Below are 15,107 nucleotides of genomic sequence, written 5' to 3'. Positions count from 1 at the left end.
GATGGAAATGATCAGCTCTTATCTTAATAAGCTAACAAAGTCAGTTACAGATCGGTTGCCTTGTTTCAAGATTGTCGGTTGTTTGGAGGAGCTGCTACGTAGGTACCTACAGTGAATGGTCTCTTCTTGTTTGTGTATCTCCGAGTCATTCAGTTGTCCCTCCACGGTCTGTTACATAGTGTCTGGGTTAATGTACTGATCTTAGGGTTTTCTGTCACAAGTTTAAGTCAGGTCTCTCATGAATGTCCTCACTCGTCCTTGTAAGTATGGATACTGGGTAGTCGAGGAGGCATTGTGTGAGAAAGTCAAAAACAAGTTCAATTAAATACGGTGCAATAAACGAGGTCTACGGCAATTAAACGTCTTTCGTCGAGGGACTCAAGGGTCATGCTAGGGGCCATTAATTCTTATTTCTAACATATGGTGCATCCTTTTATTATGCATAGTACGTTTGTCAATTTGAGTTTGGCAATGAAATTTCCTTGCAACAAACCACAGGCGAATAAGCATCCATCCATGCCCGCCTGCCTTTAAGCCAGTCCCTCGTCGTTGACTGATTAGTACCTACCTATCAACACGGTTACCTAGTAGGTACCTACCTACCAGTGCAACCTTGGAAGACCTCCACTGAGACGAGTACACTCGGTGGTACCTAATTTTGTGCCTTGACTTCTCCGGCAATTGCATTGTAAGAACCTGAACAATGCCATAAGAAGTTATGAAATGTGGCTTGAAGGTTAACGTCAGGAAATAATAGAATATAATACGAATAGAGGTGATATAACTGAATAAGACCTATGGGATAAGTAATGAACTCTGCCTTTCACTGGTGATACGTACCTAGTTGGTAGCTTGGTGTAGTCACGTGATCCCACTTCAGAGCCACCTCATCGCCTTCTATTGGCTGAATCAACTCACTCCAGTGTGGCTGGCTTTCCACATCAGCTTGCATCTCTCTCTGGTAGCCTTGGACCAGTAGCAGGCTACATCATCATCAAGCTTCCAACTTCAACTCCTACGCCGCCTTTGACCTCCGAGCTGTCGACGGCCGCACTTCTTCACCATGGCAGAATCAGAGCTTGCCCCCAAGTTTGCCCCCTTTTTTGGGATGGTAAGTATCCCTCACGTCCGGTTCTATCGTTGGACTGGAACCAAGGGTGGACGCGATTGCTGATGCGGCGACTTTCTAGGCCGGAATTGCAGCTGCAATGATCTTCGGATGTACGACGCTCCATCTCCTCTACGCGACGCAACGATCTTGAGGATGAATACTAAACAGTCTTGATAGGTATTGGAGCTGCCTACGGCACAGCCAAGTCCGGCATTGGTATTGCTGGTGTCGGTACCTTTCGACCAGATCTTATCATGAAGGTATTGAATCTATCGTCAAGCTAACCGACGACTATTTCTAAAGTACCTCGCAGTGCCTGATCCCCGTCGTCATGTCCGGTATTATTGCCGTTTACTCGCTCGTCATCTCCGTCCTCATCGCTGAGGATCTCGACCCTTCCAAGAACTACAGCTTGTTCTCGTACGTCAACGCGCATCCCATCAGCAAATGCGAATACTGATAATGGCAGGGGCTTTATGCATCTCGGATGTGGTATTGCAGTCGGCATGACTGGTCTTGCCGCTGGCTACTGTATCGGAATTGTTGGCGACAGCGGTGTTCGTGCTTATATGGAACAGTCCAGGATCTTCGTTGGCATGGTCTTGATCCTTATTTTCGGCGAAGTTCTTGGGCTTTACGGGTAAGAAATGCAACGGCATACTGCATTTTGATTCTATGCTGACTCTGATATAGCCTTATTGTTGCCCTTATTCTCAACACCAAGAGCAAGGGTTAAACGGCACACGATTTACGCCGCAATCGTACACTCGTTCACTCGACCTTTCCCATGAGAGGTCGACATGTATGCTGAGGGAGTTCTACGCTGCTAGCGAGTTTCGGGGATAAACCATTGTTTGTGCATCGGGCATGGCGTTACTGGACGTGTAACATATTTTTCAAAGAGGTAGAGGAACGGCGGAGAAGTTGACAGTATCTAGCTTCAAGTATAATTGCTAAGTTTATGCTAACATGATGTTTTCGAGGTTTTGTCAGAATGTCTAGTAATTCTGGAAAGTTCGTTTGACCATTTGAGATTCAAGCTTTCTCATGCTATGCAATTATCTAGCGCTATGCAACCCTACAATTGAAAGCGAGTGACAGAAGAGAATGCTCGACTCACGACAAATACCTCATGCCGTCTGTCGGAGCCCACATGAAACCCGAGAAACCAATACTCAAATATCATGCCTCATACCAGTAACCCAATCTAGATCATAACGCCTTGAGACAATGCGACAATGTACTTGGGGAAAGTCACCTATAGCATAGCAATAGCAACCCAGCCCAACAAAAAGGGCAAAAAAGAAAACAATAAATCAAGCAAAATCAAAGCAACCGTCGTCCTCCCATACGACGGAAGAGCTTCTTACGACCCCCGACCTCCGCATCTCGACGATAAGAAGCCCAGCTTCTTTGTCGGTCATCCGAGTCCTTCATCCGAGCTAGCCAGTTATTAGCGACAACACCATACGATTTCTCTATGTTCTGCAAACTTACCCAGAAACCAATCCCAATGACGATCTTCTCGGATCAGAACATCCTCCCCAGTCTCGCGTGCAACTCTTTCTTGGCGAGCTCGAGTGGCAGCCACCTCACCAACCAGGTAAGGGTCCTCTAGAGGCCTCGACACGGGTCTTTCTTGTTCTTGTTCGCTGATATCGGCCATGACACGACGAAGGCTGTCTACGTGATCACGTTGTGCTGTCAATCTCCGGTTGGCAACATTTTGGTAGTGTCGAGCGGCAGGGTTGCTGGATACAGATGACCATGTCGCAATACGAAAGTTATTCAGATTTGGCTGGGATCGCAAAGGAGCCGCAGGCACTGGAGGCAAGCCAATAGTCTGTTGGCGCGCTGTGGGAGTGGAGGTACCGCTGCTGGAGGGAATCATAGAGCTTCTCACGGCTGCTTGAGGTCGAACTGGAGGGGTGTATGAAGGCAAGGTCTCGGGATACGGGTTTATTGAGTGATAGGAGGGAGCTTCCGAGACTGGAACAACGAATAAGTCAGTAAGGCTGATCTCGTGCCAGATTGTGGTGCTCTCGCAAGTGAGGTCTAGCTTGTTGGTACAAACAGGGCTCATATCTCTGATCGATTGAGCTCAGAGCTATCTCGGTCAACTTACCATAAGAAGGAGCAGCTGAGCGAATCGAAGCTGTCTCAAAGTCGTCGTTGCTATAGCGGGGGGTAGCGACAGCGCCCGTCATGATGGCAGATGCTGGTAAGGGAAGCACAGTTGAGAGCAGAGCGGAAGAGGGGCAGCACAAGACAACTTGAGCATTAGTCTCGAGGAACTATCGGGAAAGCCGATGTTAAGTAGCAGGACGGGACGAGACAACAGCAGAATCACAAGGCAAGCAGCTGGGACGCTTCCAAGGTTTGTGAAAGGTCTGGGTAAGATAAGTGAACTTATTGGAGTGTGCAAGAATGAAACAACAATGGCCTTTTGGTCCCAGGTTGAGAAGGCCAAGCTAGCTAAAACAGGGAGGGTCAATATGCCCAGGAGCTCAATGCACGACCGCGGATAAAGATGCAGAGAGATTCCAAGGATGTAGCAAAATGGTGTGGGAAGGAAGCAAGCGAGCGAGGTGAATAGGCGCAAGACGGCGTACAAGATACAAGAAAGCTAGTGGTGAACGGGATACTTCGGGGAGGTACCAAGTTCAACCGGGGGCCAAGGTCTGGGCTGGGCAGTCGTATCGCATCGTGGCGTGGGAATCCAGGCGTGGAGGTTGCAAGGGGGACTGAGATGCGGGGACACGTGAGAAAAGACACCGACGATGATGCTGTGGAGGACATTCGGCAGCACCATGACGCGTTCTGCTGAAGGTCAGATAGAAGCAAAAACTCTCTTGCTTTCTCGGCATTGCATTGTCGAGCAAGTCTGTTGACGGCAGTCTGTGTGTGTGTTTGTAGCACAAACTCTCATATGTGCCTTCTCTATGATCGCCACAACTCCAACGAATGTGCCCGAAGGGTGCACGAAAGCATCAAAAGGATGCACTGTGACATCCCTTTTTAGGGACAACCATCAGCGAGCTCCCCTGAAGACGTTCGGGCGTTTTCCTTAGTAGGAATAACGAGCTTCCACAGATGCTTCGATACGGTGATAGCGGGGTATACGGACAGCTTGCCGGGTCGTGAGGTACTGTACGGTACGAGGTACACCGGCGAGGCCTCGGGGGGTTATTCTACCCACCGTGAATGGCGGGGTTGTCGGGCTGTGCTGTGCTTGCAGGGGTGAGGGACGGGACTGAGATACTGTAGAAGTTCAAAGGGCCAATCGATAACAAGGCTTCAGTCTTAATGGTTTCAAATTTCCATGGCAAAAGCCGGACAAGTAGCGTAACTGACGGAAGCCAATGTTGTACGTGGATATTGTTTACGGTCCCCAATCCGGTTTTGTTCAAGGCAACATAACATGGTTGGGCTCCGTAACTTCTATTGTGATAGTGGAGCTGTATGATGTATTTGACGATGCCCTATAACCAAGTTTGTTTCCGTTTGATCATGTTGCGAATAGACAGCTCCCACAGTTTCTTAAAGTTGCCGATCTCCCTAACCGCTGCGAACCGCATGGTCGGGCCGGCCTATGATACTAGACCTGGCTATTATTTTGGGATTGTCCAACTGCGCTATGTGACCAAAAGTATGTATTCAACCCTGTGCAACGAGCAACGACAACACCACCACTTTGGAACTTCTGCAGTACTAGACCCGACTAGACTAGACCAGTCGTCCCCACATGGATGTGTGTGTTGATGTCCTGAGTCGACGTCCTTCAGCGTACTGGACAATTTGGAGAGTTGGTGTCCTGCTGCCTTCTTAACCTTGCACCAACTCACTCGATTGGTTTTCAAGTCAGCATTTTGGTGTTGCAGAGAATGGTTGATCCAGCGCGGTGGCTTGTATGATCATCAGACAATTGAAACCCTAAACTTATGACTCTTGTTTGGCACATCACAGATGCAGGAACATGTCGTGGGACATAAAGAACCCTTTCGAGACGCCATGCTACGATATCCTTCGCGCCAGGAACTTGTCAAAAGCACTATTGAATATTCCCCGCTTTCTCTTGTAAGATATCTCAGTCTGTGGGCTTACTCCGTAGAAGACGCCAGCCGAGCCGAGTCCGTTTCTCCGGGCTTCAAGACCCGCCGGTTGAATTCAGTTGGATTTAGTTGTACCTCAGGGGCAGCGGCACGGTTCGCACCGAGATGGCCATTGAGAACCTCGAAATGGGGTCTTGCCCCCAACCAACCTGGACGTAATGTGCATGCTGTGCTCGGATAGGGATAGAGATAGAGATAGAGATAGAGGGCGGTGAGAGCGTTCTGCTGACGTGCGTCAAGGGGTGCCCAACGCAGGAAGCGTAGGGCTATGGATTCTGGATGGTTGGACCCTTGAAATCGACGGGCTAATCAGTGTACCTCAGTTCCCATTGTCTCTTCTTCTGGCGACAGGTTGAGAAACATCGTACTGAAATAGTATTTTGTGATGGTGTTTGTGCCAAAGATCGATGCCAAGTTGCTTACTTTTTTTCCGCTTGCATCCTCGTCACGGTACAGTGTCTGGAGTTGGTTTGCATGGAAGAATTGTAGTTGGACAACCTTGAATGGTGATGATGGACGTCCACAATATTTGACGATACCTAGGAGGTAAGATATGGATGGTATGAATGACCATAAGGACCTACCTACCTAATTTAGTGGAGATGACATCCATGACATGAATGCCTGCATAGGTACCTACCAACGTAGTAATGCTGACCTTTTGAATGGTATCACATGCATGCAGTGGGAAATCTTGTGTCGGGAGCTCTCTTCAGTTCCATGCCGAGCCTGATTAGTCAATTACTCACTTATCTCTAAAAGATCGTTGCATCTACAAGAGAGTTTTTGATGTCTTCTATTCAAATAGCTATTGCCTCGAAAGTGTAGAATATCAATTCTATCACCATGGATTTGGCACATATCGCTCTATCGCCTGCTGCATTGAGTTCCTGAAATGGTCACCAACCACCAGTGAGGAATCTTTAAGATAACATTATCAATCTATTCTTCAGTGAGAGGCACAAGTAATTATTCCAGGTGTTTCTTAAGTACATACATTTGTGCTAACTATTCCATTGATTGAAAGCTTGTCTCAAGACATGACTATTAAAAGAATATCCTTTTACACAATGCGAGTAGTTATAAACGCAAATGGGTGTGTTGGTCTCAGTGTTACACCCTCCGATAGACAGGTCAGCTGAAGAATAAGGTCAGCCTCCATCCCTAATCTTAACAGCTATTCCAACTTTCTGACCCTTTACCTTGTCAGATGAGTTGCTTCGATAGTTGTACAGATAAACTTCATCTCGGCAAGGAACTGAGGCCTTCGACTTGGATAGGTTTCGTATAGAACCAGCCCATGGGCTTGGCAGTAACAATCTGCTGTACACGAAGGAGCTCTTCTCATGATCTTAAGAAACAACTTGGTGGATCCAATACGATTCCAAGGCTCGGAGTCGATGTGCTTTGTTCTGGTGTTCCCTGCGAACCTCGGCCAAGGACCACTTACCTCAGGCTTCCCTCTGCTTCTCTCATCTCCTTCCTATGGATGGGTGTTTCATTTAGCCCCCGGCTAACAAAGCTTCAGACTACGCAACTGCCGCTTCGACGGCGTATAATATCCCGACTGGGAACTGCTATATTACCTCTTGCATTGTCAATCTGCAATTACCCCCAGTGCCGTCTGCCAAAGGGGGGCTTGCAGGCTGAGAGTTGACGGGGTAGAAGTCGACTCTAACCTGGCTTACAAACTGATGCAAAGATAACAGACACTCAAATGGTACTTTATGTAGGCACCTGGGTGCTTGAGGTATTCTTCTTGTCCAATGTAGGTATCTATTGTAATGGTTGAGAATAAGAAGAGTCTGGATCATGAAAGAAGCTCTTAGGAGAAGGCTGTCGAAGGCGCGAAGACCTCAACAAGCAAGCAAACAATAAGAAAGTATAAGGAATAACCTGTTAGATAATAGGGCAATAAGAGGAAATCAGGTACAGCCATTAATTTGCGGGCTGCCAGTTGCTGCTGCCTGAGGAGCCAGGTGCTTGACACTGGCTGCCAGCCGTAAAATCTGCTTCCGCAAGTAGCTTCCTCAAAATTAAGACCATTCGTGACGCAATGCCGTCTCTTTAACTCTCATCTCAATTTCATTCTCATTTCTCCGCATCGACTTCTCCTAAGTACTTCAACCTCACTTCCTCCAGCATCGCGAACAACTTCAACCCGACCCTCCTATAAAGGGGAACTCGAGAGCTACACACCCCAGAACAATAAAAACCGTTCCTTGTCTACTTATCCAAACTCTGCCGGTCTTCTCAAGACTTCAAATGCGCTTGAAAGAGCACCATGTTCTACAGTCACGAGAGTAAATAACGCTATAGGTTCGAATTTCTCTCCAGCAAGCTAACGTGAAACTCAGTTCTCAGTAACACCCAATATGGGGTTGCTACCATCTGGTACGTCTCAAACACTGAATATCTCCTAAGGCCCTCACTTATACGTTCAACTAGGCTCGTCGCTACTGTAGGAAAGAGCAGCCAGAAGCGGCTGACCCGCAAGGCAATCCAAGGCGTCGACGTCCCAAAGGCATGCGAGACAATCATTGATCCAGGAGCTCCTTTAGCTCTACGCCTTCAAGGAAATCTCCTTTATGGAGTCTCTCGCGTGTATTCTCAGCAATGTCATTATGTTCTTTCAGATGCTGAAAAGACACAATCCAATATGATGACATTCTTTCGTGCCATGAACACAAATGAAACGGATCCAAGCGCTGGCAAGGCAAAGTAAGTAAAGAAAAGCTCTTTGTTGGACTATTTCTTTCTTTGTGACTAACCCTTCACCCTTTCAAGGCGATATCAAATCACTCTTCAAGACGACCCGTCCTTTGATCCTTTGTCAACTGTGCCGAAACTAGACCTTTTGGCCAGTGTTGACGACTTAGTTTTCCTTTCAACTCAATTGTCGACGCAGAACAATGTCTCTCAGATGACCCCCTTGACCCAAGGTACCAGTACTTCTGGTCGCGGGAATTCACTGTTGAACTTCGACATCCCACAATCTTCTCACTCCGGTAGGAGCTATCGCCTTCCAACTGACCTCGACCACGATTCTCCTTTCGCGAAGCCTCTTTATACACAAGAACCTCTGGAAGAATTCAACCCTCTTGGTGAAGACATGGCAAACATGCCAGGCCTCGATCTTAATTTCGATGCTGATGGTAACCTCGTTGATTTTGGCGACTTGGGGTTGGAGCTTCCTGCTCTCCCCGGAACTGCAGCATACCAAGAACAACTCCAAATTCAAGCCGCCGATGCAGCCAACCTCGACACCAACAAATGGCAAGACGCAGGCGACAATGTAATCATCATGGGGGAGGACCCTCTGCCTGACGCTGAGCCCTTTCCCAGGCGTCCAACTGCTGCAAATCTCACCTCCAAGGCTGAACCGACCTCTGAGTCGACTGAGATTGTGGAAGCTAAAGCACCCCTGCGACGGGGAAAGCCACGCCGGAAACACCAAATGATTGATGGAAGGGATTGTGTGACTGCAGCCGAAATTCGAAGCTGGAGTGCAAATTATCTGGACAACATGAAAGCCAATCTCAAGTCACATCGAACAACTTCAACAACTCAAGCCCGCCACAACGCCAAGGCCTTCCTTTTTGACAACGGGCTTGCGGGCGTAGCTAAACCACCGCTGGGCCCGGCTCATCCCCTAGCTGAAAGGTTTTCCGGCATGTCTCTTCTGGCGCATCTTCAAGGACGAGATCCTGAGCAAGAATCAGACTTTCAACCGCGTGGCCGTCGTCGTACCTCAGCAGAAGCTTTCCCAGATGCGCAAGTCGAAGATCGAAATACCCGTCAGAAGACTGGAGCCCAAGATGATGGCGATGAGCTTGGGCGTGGCCTTAACGATGATATAGGTGCAATTATGCTCGGGGAAGACCTTGCCCCTGAGATGGGATTGGACGCGGCGGGAGGCCTGGAAGACCGCCACTCATCTTCGATGGCTCCTTGGAGTCGTCCTCCCTCGATTGCACCTGGATCCTCTCTTCGAGGGCACGGAAGTGTACAGAAGAAACATCCTGCTCCGAGTCCATTGCACCGCCGCGGTAGTGCGGTGCACTCTATTGAGCGCTTCAGCGATGTTCCCGACTTTCCTGACAATTTTGGCGACCTAGCAATGCTACACTCAGACTCTTCAATGGGTGACTTTGGCTTTGCCAATAGTAAAGATACACAAGACTCTGGTATTATCGATACTTCTGCCCTTGACTTCTTAGGTTACGCTACTACGCGTGCTCAAGAAAAGGGGTACACTCGGTCCCGGGATCGAATTGATCGTCGCTGGATTGATTTCAAGGCACTCACCGCGGAGCTCAACGATCCGACCAGCACAAAAAGGTTTGTTTCAGAGGCGTTCATGCACGTTCTTATTCTTGCCACCAAGAACGCCATTGCCGTGGAGCAAGAAGGCATCGCGAACAATGAACCTTTTGGTACTATCCGCATTGGTCTCACACTTCCCGAGCAAGATGACGAAATGGCCGATGAGCTGGCCTAGATTTGTTCTGCAAACTGAAGAGGAACATATTTACAGAAACATGGTCTCTATATACGCACCATGGGGAAACTCTTGACATGGACGACTTGAAGGGGACATAACTTTACAATTTTAAGCGGTGTTGCCAGGTTCATTTTGATGGGAAACCGGAATCAGTTTTTCTTTCTTTTTTCTTTTTGGAGTCATGGGGATTTTTCGCCGAAGGCAATATGGGGGCAATGGAACAACAAATACCTGGGAAATGGGTACAGGTACATAGCAATTTCGGAGGGTCAGATAGAGCATCAAAGGGTATTCAACATGGGACATGGGACATGGACAATTTGCGATGGAGGCACATCGCGTTCGTTCTCGAGGAATTAAGAGATTAGAATTAACAATGGTTTATTTCTGTGCTATCGGTCATCTATTCGTAGGACTCGTCATCTGATCCAGGCTCTCGATCTTCAAATACCATGTATTCAAGAGCATCGGCTGAGCCAGAGTTGACAAACTCCCAAGCCTCATGGACAGTGTCTAGGATGGAGTCATCGAATGCGAGGCCCTGTGGTGTGGATGAGAACGTAGCAATGTTTCCGTCAATGCTCAAGGATTTTGTTCCATCGCCCTGTTCGTAGTACAACTGGTAAATGGGCGAAGCCACGTCTTGGCCATTCGAGACAGCAGACAAAAGGGAAGAAAGGGTTCTATGTAAAACCATTTTCGCAGACGGGGTACAAACGGTAGTGAGATATATGACAACTGTTTGACCTTCGTTAGCACAACTGTTCCTAAAGGATACGAAGAGAACAATAGTCAAAGAAAAGAAGGTGCATATCAGGTTGTCAGAGATAATGATCGTCATTAGGGTTCAGACAATGTAGATAAGTATTCGGTATGTGAATCATCATAACACCAATAGGAAAAGAAAAACAAAGAGGGTTTTAACTCACATTGTCCAGAGGGACACTCCCCAGTGTCGCTTGAGTGTACCATAGCATAGATTGGGAACTCTGAAGAGCTTTCACCCTCGGAGACCGAGCCTGCTGGGAAGGCGATCACAGCAACCGCAGGCACGGGAGCGCCTTCGGTAGGTATTTCAAAGAGCGAAGACATGTCCAATTTTGTCACTGCTGTGAGCCTGCTAATTCGAGGACCATTGGGGTCAGTCGTTTCGGCACCTTGAATCACCAATTTGGCCTTAACATCAATGCCGTTTGTAAACGAAAGCTCAAGGGGAGCTTTGTCAGACTCAGGCCGCTGCAAGTCCTTAATGCCAGAACCTAGCATATAGATTGCACCGCCAACAGCAGCCGCTCGGCAGCCCACTTGGGCTACCTCTGATAGCCCACCCCATTTTGGATAAACTGCGGCAAAGCCAGGACCAAAGACACCCATAGAGGTCAAATGTCTACTGATTGCAGTCAATCCATCTTTGACTGATATCTTGCCATCGTGGCTCAGAGTCAGTGTAATGATGTAAGACTGCAGAGCCGCATCAAGCTTGAACTCAGAAGCTAAAAACTGTGCCAGCTCCTCATCAGCATGTGGCTGCCACGTATCGATTTGAGGTTCGGAGTTGAAATCAAGCACAAACTTGAGGAACTTCATCAAGGACCGCTTGGACCGGGCTGGAATAGACTTGTTGGCGAAAACATCTTCGCGGGTCGAGGGTATCCGACTGAGCGAGGGTACAGTCGTCGAATCCGGAGAGGGCTGATAGATGTAGAAAGAGCCAACAGCAAGGAACTCGATTTGGCGGAACGCTTTCGAATCGACGAGCTGGGTGACCAGCTTTGACCGTGTGTGTATCAGCTGGGGCGCAAGAGCCAAGCTGTAGGCCCGCGCTGAACCCAAGGCATCTTCATCTCGCTTCGCTTCCGCAGCAGAGAATAACCGAGAAGCATCAGCAGATCGGTTCTTCTCCGCCCATTCATCAGCCTCTTGGAGACTGAAAGCGGCTTCGCTACCGCCATAAAAGGGGTTGGGATCAACATGAAGTATGTTTTTGCCTGAACGCGACAAAGCTCTTCAACAAAGAAGGCTGGGTCAGTCCGACCGAGGCGACATCTCGACGATGGAATCCAAAGCTTACAGGGCGAGGAGGGACTGTTGTAGCCCAGTGCCGCTGATCACTACATCCCATAGGGTGTCTGAGAGGGATTCCATGGTTGAGGTAGAGATTGCTGGAGAGGAAGAAAGGGAAAGGAAGAAAAACTGATCTGCTCTTTTTATGATGCGCGGAGACGAAGAATATTTCAGGTGGGGCAGGGTTGCTAAGCAGCTGGGGCCATGGATGGTAAATAATGGAAATCATGTGGTCCGTGCGTGGAGGCTGGTAGTAATGAAAAGGATTGGCCGATATTTTCCTCTCTTCTTCTTCTTTTTTCCTCATCATCCGCTCAGCCCTTTACGCAATATCTACCTCTCCTGGCGGAATATTGCTGCGGCGTGGTAGTTTCATTACTATTCACTTTATGAGTGGTAGAGCAAATTGTCTTCCGGTATCTCCTGCCCTAGAATAAAGTCTGAAAGGGTGGGTCGAATGGTATTGACACATTTCTTCTCCAATGTATGACACTGTAGTAAAATCATGGCATGAAACAATCAGGTTCAGGTATCTATTTATTAGGGTATCATTAAACTATGATTGCGCGATGGCGGCACTGAATTGTTCCCATCGCTTAGTAGCCCAGCCCAGGAATTGTTCTGATGTGAGGAACTGAGGAGTCAAGGCCGTTCCTCCATGCTTTGAGAGTGACAAAATCTTGACATTGTCATCCTTACAGTCCACCACAATTGTCACACTCTCGTCGCAGAGTGACTCTTCCAACCTATCAGGGTCGGCGAGCATCCAGAACTCTCCATCAGTGGGTCGGTCGGTTTCTTTGCCAGTGAAAACGACTGCTGTGCAGGCGATTGGGATGCTGTTGATGCTTAGAGACTTGGATTCTTTACGGGAGCAGACGATCATCTCTCTGTCCATGTCGTATCGTGCTCCAGGAAGCTTTGTGTCTCGGAGTGCGGCCATGGTGGCAGCCCAAGCAGCGTCAAATGGGTTTCCATCGAATGAGATAAAGAAGATATCGATGTAGAGCACCCAGTAAGCCACGACAGACCGGTTCTCGTTGGCAGTGTCTACATCGTCCTCTTCCATACGATCTTCGGCGGCTTCAAGATCTTCTAACGATGTTGTGTGCCATATTCGCAGGTCTTCCGGCTTGATAATCTTGGAGCTGTGAAGGAGGGAGTATATCCGTGTGCTGAGAGTTTGGGCAAGAGTGCTTGGTGGTCCACCGGGGAGAAACTGGGGGGCGCATCCTGTAGCAAGCTCGATGTTTGGAACCAAGAGGTCGTACTCTTTCAGCTCCGTTTCGGTATTGGAGGCACGATAACTCGGGATGTTTTGAGTCAGGATAGTCTCTGCTCGTACGCCGCAGATGACAGTGGTGTCGCCCATTCGTACTAGAGCGCTTCCATTTGCATGCGACAAGCTTGAGGCGTTTACTGTCGGGACTCGGACCTCGTCTGAGGCTCGCCCATTGCTTCGGGCTGGGCGTACATCGTTGGTAGGCTTGAGGTTGGCAAGCAGATACGGGTGAGGTGAAAGCTTGGCAAAGGTAGATCGAGTGAGCCCGGCATCAGACGCCATTTCTTCCAGTGTATGCGATGTCTCTTCGTTTGATTCCGCGGATTAAGAAAAAAGAAAAAACCGAACCTGGTGTGGCGGTCGAGATTGTTGACCAGGCCTGATGTTGAATCAATGATGAAAAGTTGTAGACATGTTCGCAGCCTCGTGGAGTCGTTGGTGGGGCAAGACTTTTTTGCAACCAGTCAGAATGTATCATTTTGACGAGGCTGGGATGATCCTAGCTTTCTATCGACAGACTTAGGGTAGGCTATCATCGAACAGTTGAATTTAGAACTGGTGCGTTATGCAAGGAAGCAATCATGTCCATCCATTATCATGGATTGTTTTCAGCTTTAACATACTTTCATAATTCAACTTATAGCCCAGATGTACATCCAAGTATGTGTCTAACTGCGTACCTCCATAGCACCTGATGCCAGGTGTGTGTATTTTTGGGTATCATCTGAGCTTGCAGAAGTGTCTTTCATAAGATTCTGTTGCTCGATTTCTCTTCACTCGACTTACATTTCTGTGCCCACTACACACTGGGAAGTATGACGAGGAACATCTCTTTCAAGGTTCGGATCGTCATTATCAAGAAGCAGCAAACTCATCACCAACAACCAACCATCATCACTTACACCGTCAGACCGTCCGACAGGAGGCATGCTAGGTGGGTAACAGAAGAAATGTCCTCCAAGACTTACTTTACAGAAATAAAGTAGCCTAAATGCTAGCCTAAGCCGGCCTAAGATGACTAAATTATTTCGTCTCTTAAGCTTTCGGCGGTCAATTCTTCTGACACCCTGCGGGCATGGCAAAAGCGACCAACATTCTACAGTGCATACAAATGGGAGCTCGGATCCTTTGTTGGTTCCCTCACGTCATGGCATCGCTGTTTAATCCCGCTGCGGTCCGCAGCCACTGTGCATGAGAGGCGACTTATCACCAACAACAGTCTTGTGCGACTCGCCTTAGGTTAGGTGTATGCCGTTTCCCCGTCACATCGAACGATGGAGCAACATCGATAAGAAATTGTTCCTGACCCATCTTATCGCACCCGGATGATTCCTGACCCCTTTGAGCCTCCAGTGGCCGAGAAGAGCAAGGGAATTCTCGAATGAGGTCAAAAGCTTTCCTAGCAGATAAGCTACTGTATCTACATGCACGAATTGAAGTGCGCATGCGCTTAAAACCCCAGAAAACTAGACAATGTCAACAGCGAATCAAAGCTGATCTGTTACCGCCCGCTGACAATCCGCCTGAAAAGTCGCGGCGTCACTAGACCAATCAGGGCAGCCTATCGCAACTCATCACCATCACAGCACAGCGTTACATCTTGAATGTCTCCACAACCGACCTACATAATGGCTGCATCTCTTGCTCTTCCGCCATCCGGCCCCCAATCCATCCATCGCCTGAGAAAAGTTACCCGTCTTTTTGGAAGGTTGAGTCCAAGTTCCAGGAACAGCTTGCCCAGACCGATCGGGTGTTTTGAAGCGTCCAATCCCAAGTCATACTCAGACGCTCATCTTTTCCACGCTCATGGTTGAACCAACGGTTGTCGAGAATTTGGACACCAAGAGCTATATCATCACAGAATTAATCTCTCGTCTCGTACAGCATGCACTAGCCATGATGAAGCTGCCTTTAGCGCTCATCACGCTATTATTTCAACCAAGAAAGGAAACCATGGTAATAGCAGTAGTTTACCACATGAAAAGAAGCAAGAAACATGATCCCTGATCCAACATGTAGTACTCGAGCTCCATC

The 15,107-nt window shown here is 48.3% G+C and overlaps 5 protein-coding genes across 5 annotated transcripts; 2 read left to right on the top strand and 3 right to left on the bottom strand.

The window, feature by feature from the left end:
• The first annotated feature begins 951 nt into the window (after positions 1-951).
• Positions 952-2,096, top strand: B0J16DRAFT_342298 (V-ATPase proteolipid subunit C-like domain-containing protein). Its single transcript, XM_046127893.1, has 6 exons — positions 952-1,111; positions 1,191-1,221; positions 1,289-1,371; positions 1,425-1,531; positions 1,581-1,751; positions 1,805-2,096. Exons 1-6 carry the CDS (start codon positions 1,064-1,066, stop codon positions 1,845-1,847), a joined length of 483 nt encoding a protein of 160 aa, XP_045983295.1. The 5' UTR covers positions 952-1,063; the 3' UTR covers positions 1,848-2,096.
• Positions 2,097-2,437: 341 nt separating this feature from the next.
• On the bottom strand, positions 2,438-3,707 carry B0J16DRAFT_399502 (uncharacterized protein; the record flags this gene model as incomplete). Its single annotated transcript, XM_046132445.1, has 3 exons — positions 3,237-3,707; positions 2,609-3,166; positions 2,438-2,553 (listed from the first exon to the last, which is right to left on the bottom strand). Exons 1-3 carry the CDS (start codon positions 3,316-3,318, stop codon positions 2,438-2,440), a joined length of 756 nt encoding a protein of 251 aa, XP_045983294.1. The 5' UTR covers positions 3,319-3,707.
• A 3,800-nt stretch (positions 3,708-7,507) lies between these two features.
• Positions 7,508-9,979, top strand: B0J16DRAFT_414985 (Rec8 like protein-domain-containing protein; the record flags this gene model as incomplete). The annotated part of the gene is made up of 4 exons (XM_046133489.1): positions 7,508-7,526; positions 7,581-7,617; positions 7,672-7,944; positions 8,011-9,979. The coding sequence occupies 4 exons, from the start codon at positions 7,508-7,510 to the stop codon at positions 9,722-9,724; spliced, it is 2,043 nt and encodes a 680-aa protein (XP_045983293.1). The 3' UTR covers positions 9,725-9,979.
• A 98-nt stretch (positions 9,980-10,077) lies between these two features.
• On the bottom strand, positions 10,078-12,063 carry B0J16DRAFT_342289 (GDP dissociation inhibitor). Its single transcript, XM_046127892.1, has 3 exons — positions 11,799-12,063; positions 10,657-11,732; positions 10,078-10,465 (listed from the first exon to the last, which is right to left on the bottom strand). The coding sequence occupies exons 1-3, from the start codon at positions 11,870-11,872 to the stop codon at positions 10,131-10,133; spliced, it is 1,485 nt and encodes a 494-aa protein (XP_045983292.1). The 5' UTR covers positions 11,873-12,063; the 3' UTR covers positions 10,078-10,130.
• Positions 12,064-12,106: 43 nt separating this feature from the next.
• Positions 12,107-13,620, bottom strand: B0J16DRAFT_342287 (ribosomal protein S5 domain 2-type protein). Its single transcript, XM_046127891.1, has one exon. It carries the CDS (start codon positions 13,353-13,355, stop codon positions 12,348-12,350), a length of 1,008 nt encoding a protein of 335 aa, XP_045983291.1. The 5' UTR covers positions 13,356-13,620; the 3' UTR covers positions 12,107-12,347.
• Positions 13,621-15,107: the final 1,487 nt, after the last annotated feature.

Source organism: Fusarium flagelliforme (assembly GCF_020744385.1).
Source record: "Fusarium flagelliforme strain FIESC 12 MPI-CAGE-AA-0113 chromosome Unknown B0J16scaffold_4, whole genome shotgun sequence".
Classification (NCBI taxonomy): Eukaryota; Fungi; Ascomycota; class Sordariomycetes; order Hypocreales; family Nectriaceae; genus Fusarium; species Fusarium flagelliforme.
Note: the sequence above shows the minus strand (reverse complement) of the source record. Positions and strands in the feature narration are given on the sequence as shown.

Coding starts and splice junctions, on each gene's coding strand:
- B0J16DRAFT_342289 (XM_046127892.1), bottom strand. CDS start 11,872: ATGGAATCCCTCTCAGACACCCTATGGGATGTAGTGATCAGCGGCACT. Junction 11,733..11,798: donor CAACAGTCCCTCCTCGCCCT/GTAAGCTTTGGA, acceptor TCTTTGTTGAAG/AGCTTTGTCGCGTTCAGGCA. Junction 10,466..10,656: donor GGAGTGTCCCTCTGGACAAT/GTGAGTTAAAAC, acceptor AAGGTCAAACAG/TTGTCATATATCTCACTACC.
- B0J16DRAFT_342287 (XM_046127891.1), bottom strand. CDS start 13,355: ATGGCGTCTGATGCCGGGCTCACTCGATCTACCTTTGCCAAGCTTTCA.
- B0J16DRAFT_342298 (XM_046127893.1), top strand. CDS start 1,064: ATGGCAGAATCAGAGCTTGCCCCCAAGTTTGCCCCCTTTTTTGGGATG. Junction 1,112..1,190: donor TTGCCCCCTTTTTTGGGATG/GTAAGTATCCCT, acceptor GCGACTTTCTAG/GCCGGAATTGCAGCTGCAAT. Junction 1,222..1,288: donor AGCTGCAATGATCTTCGGAT/GTACGACGCTCC, acceptor CAGTCTTGATAG/GTATTGGAGCTGCCTACGGC.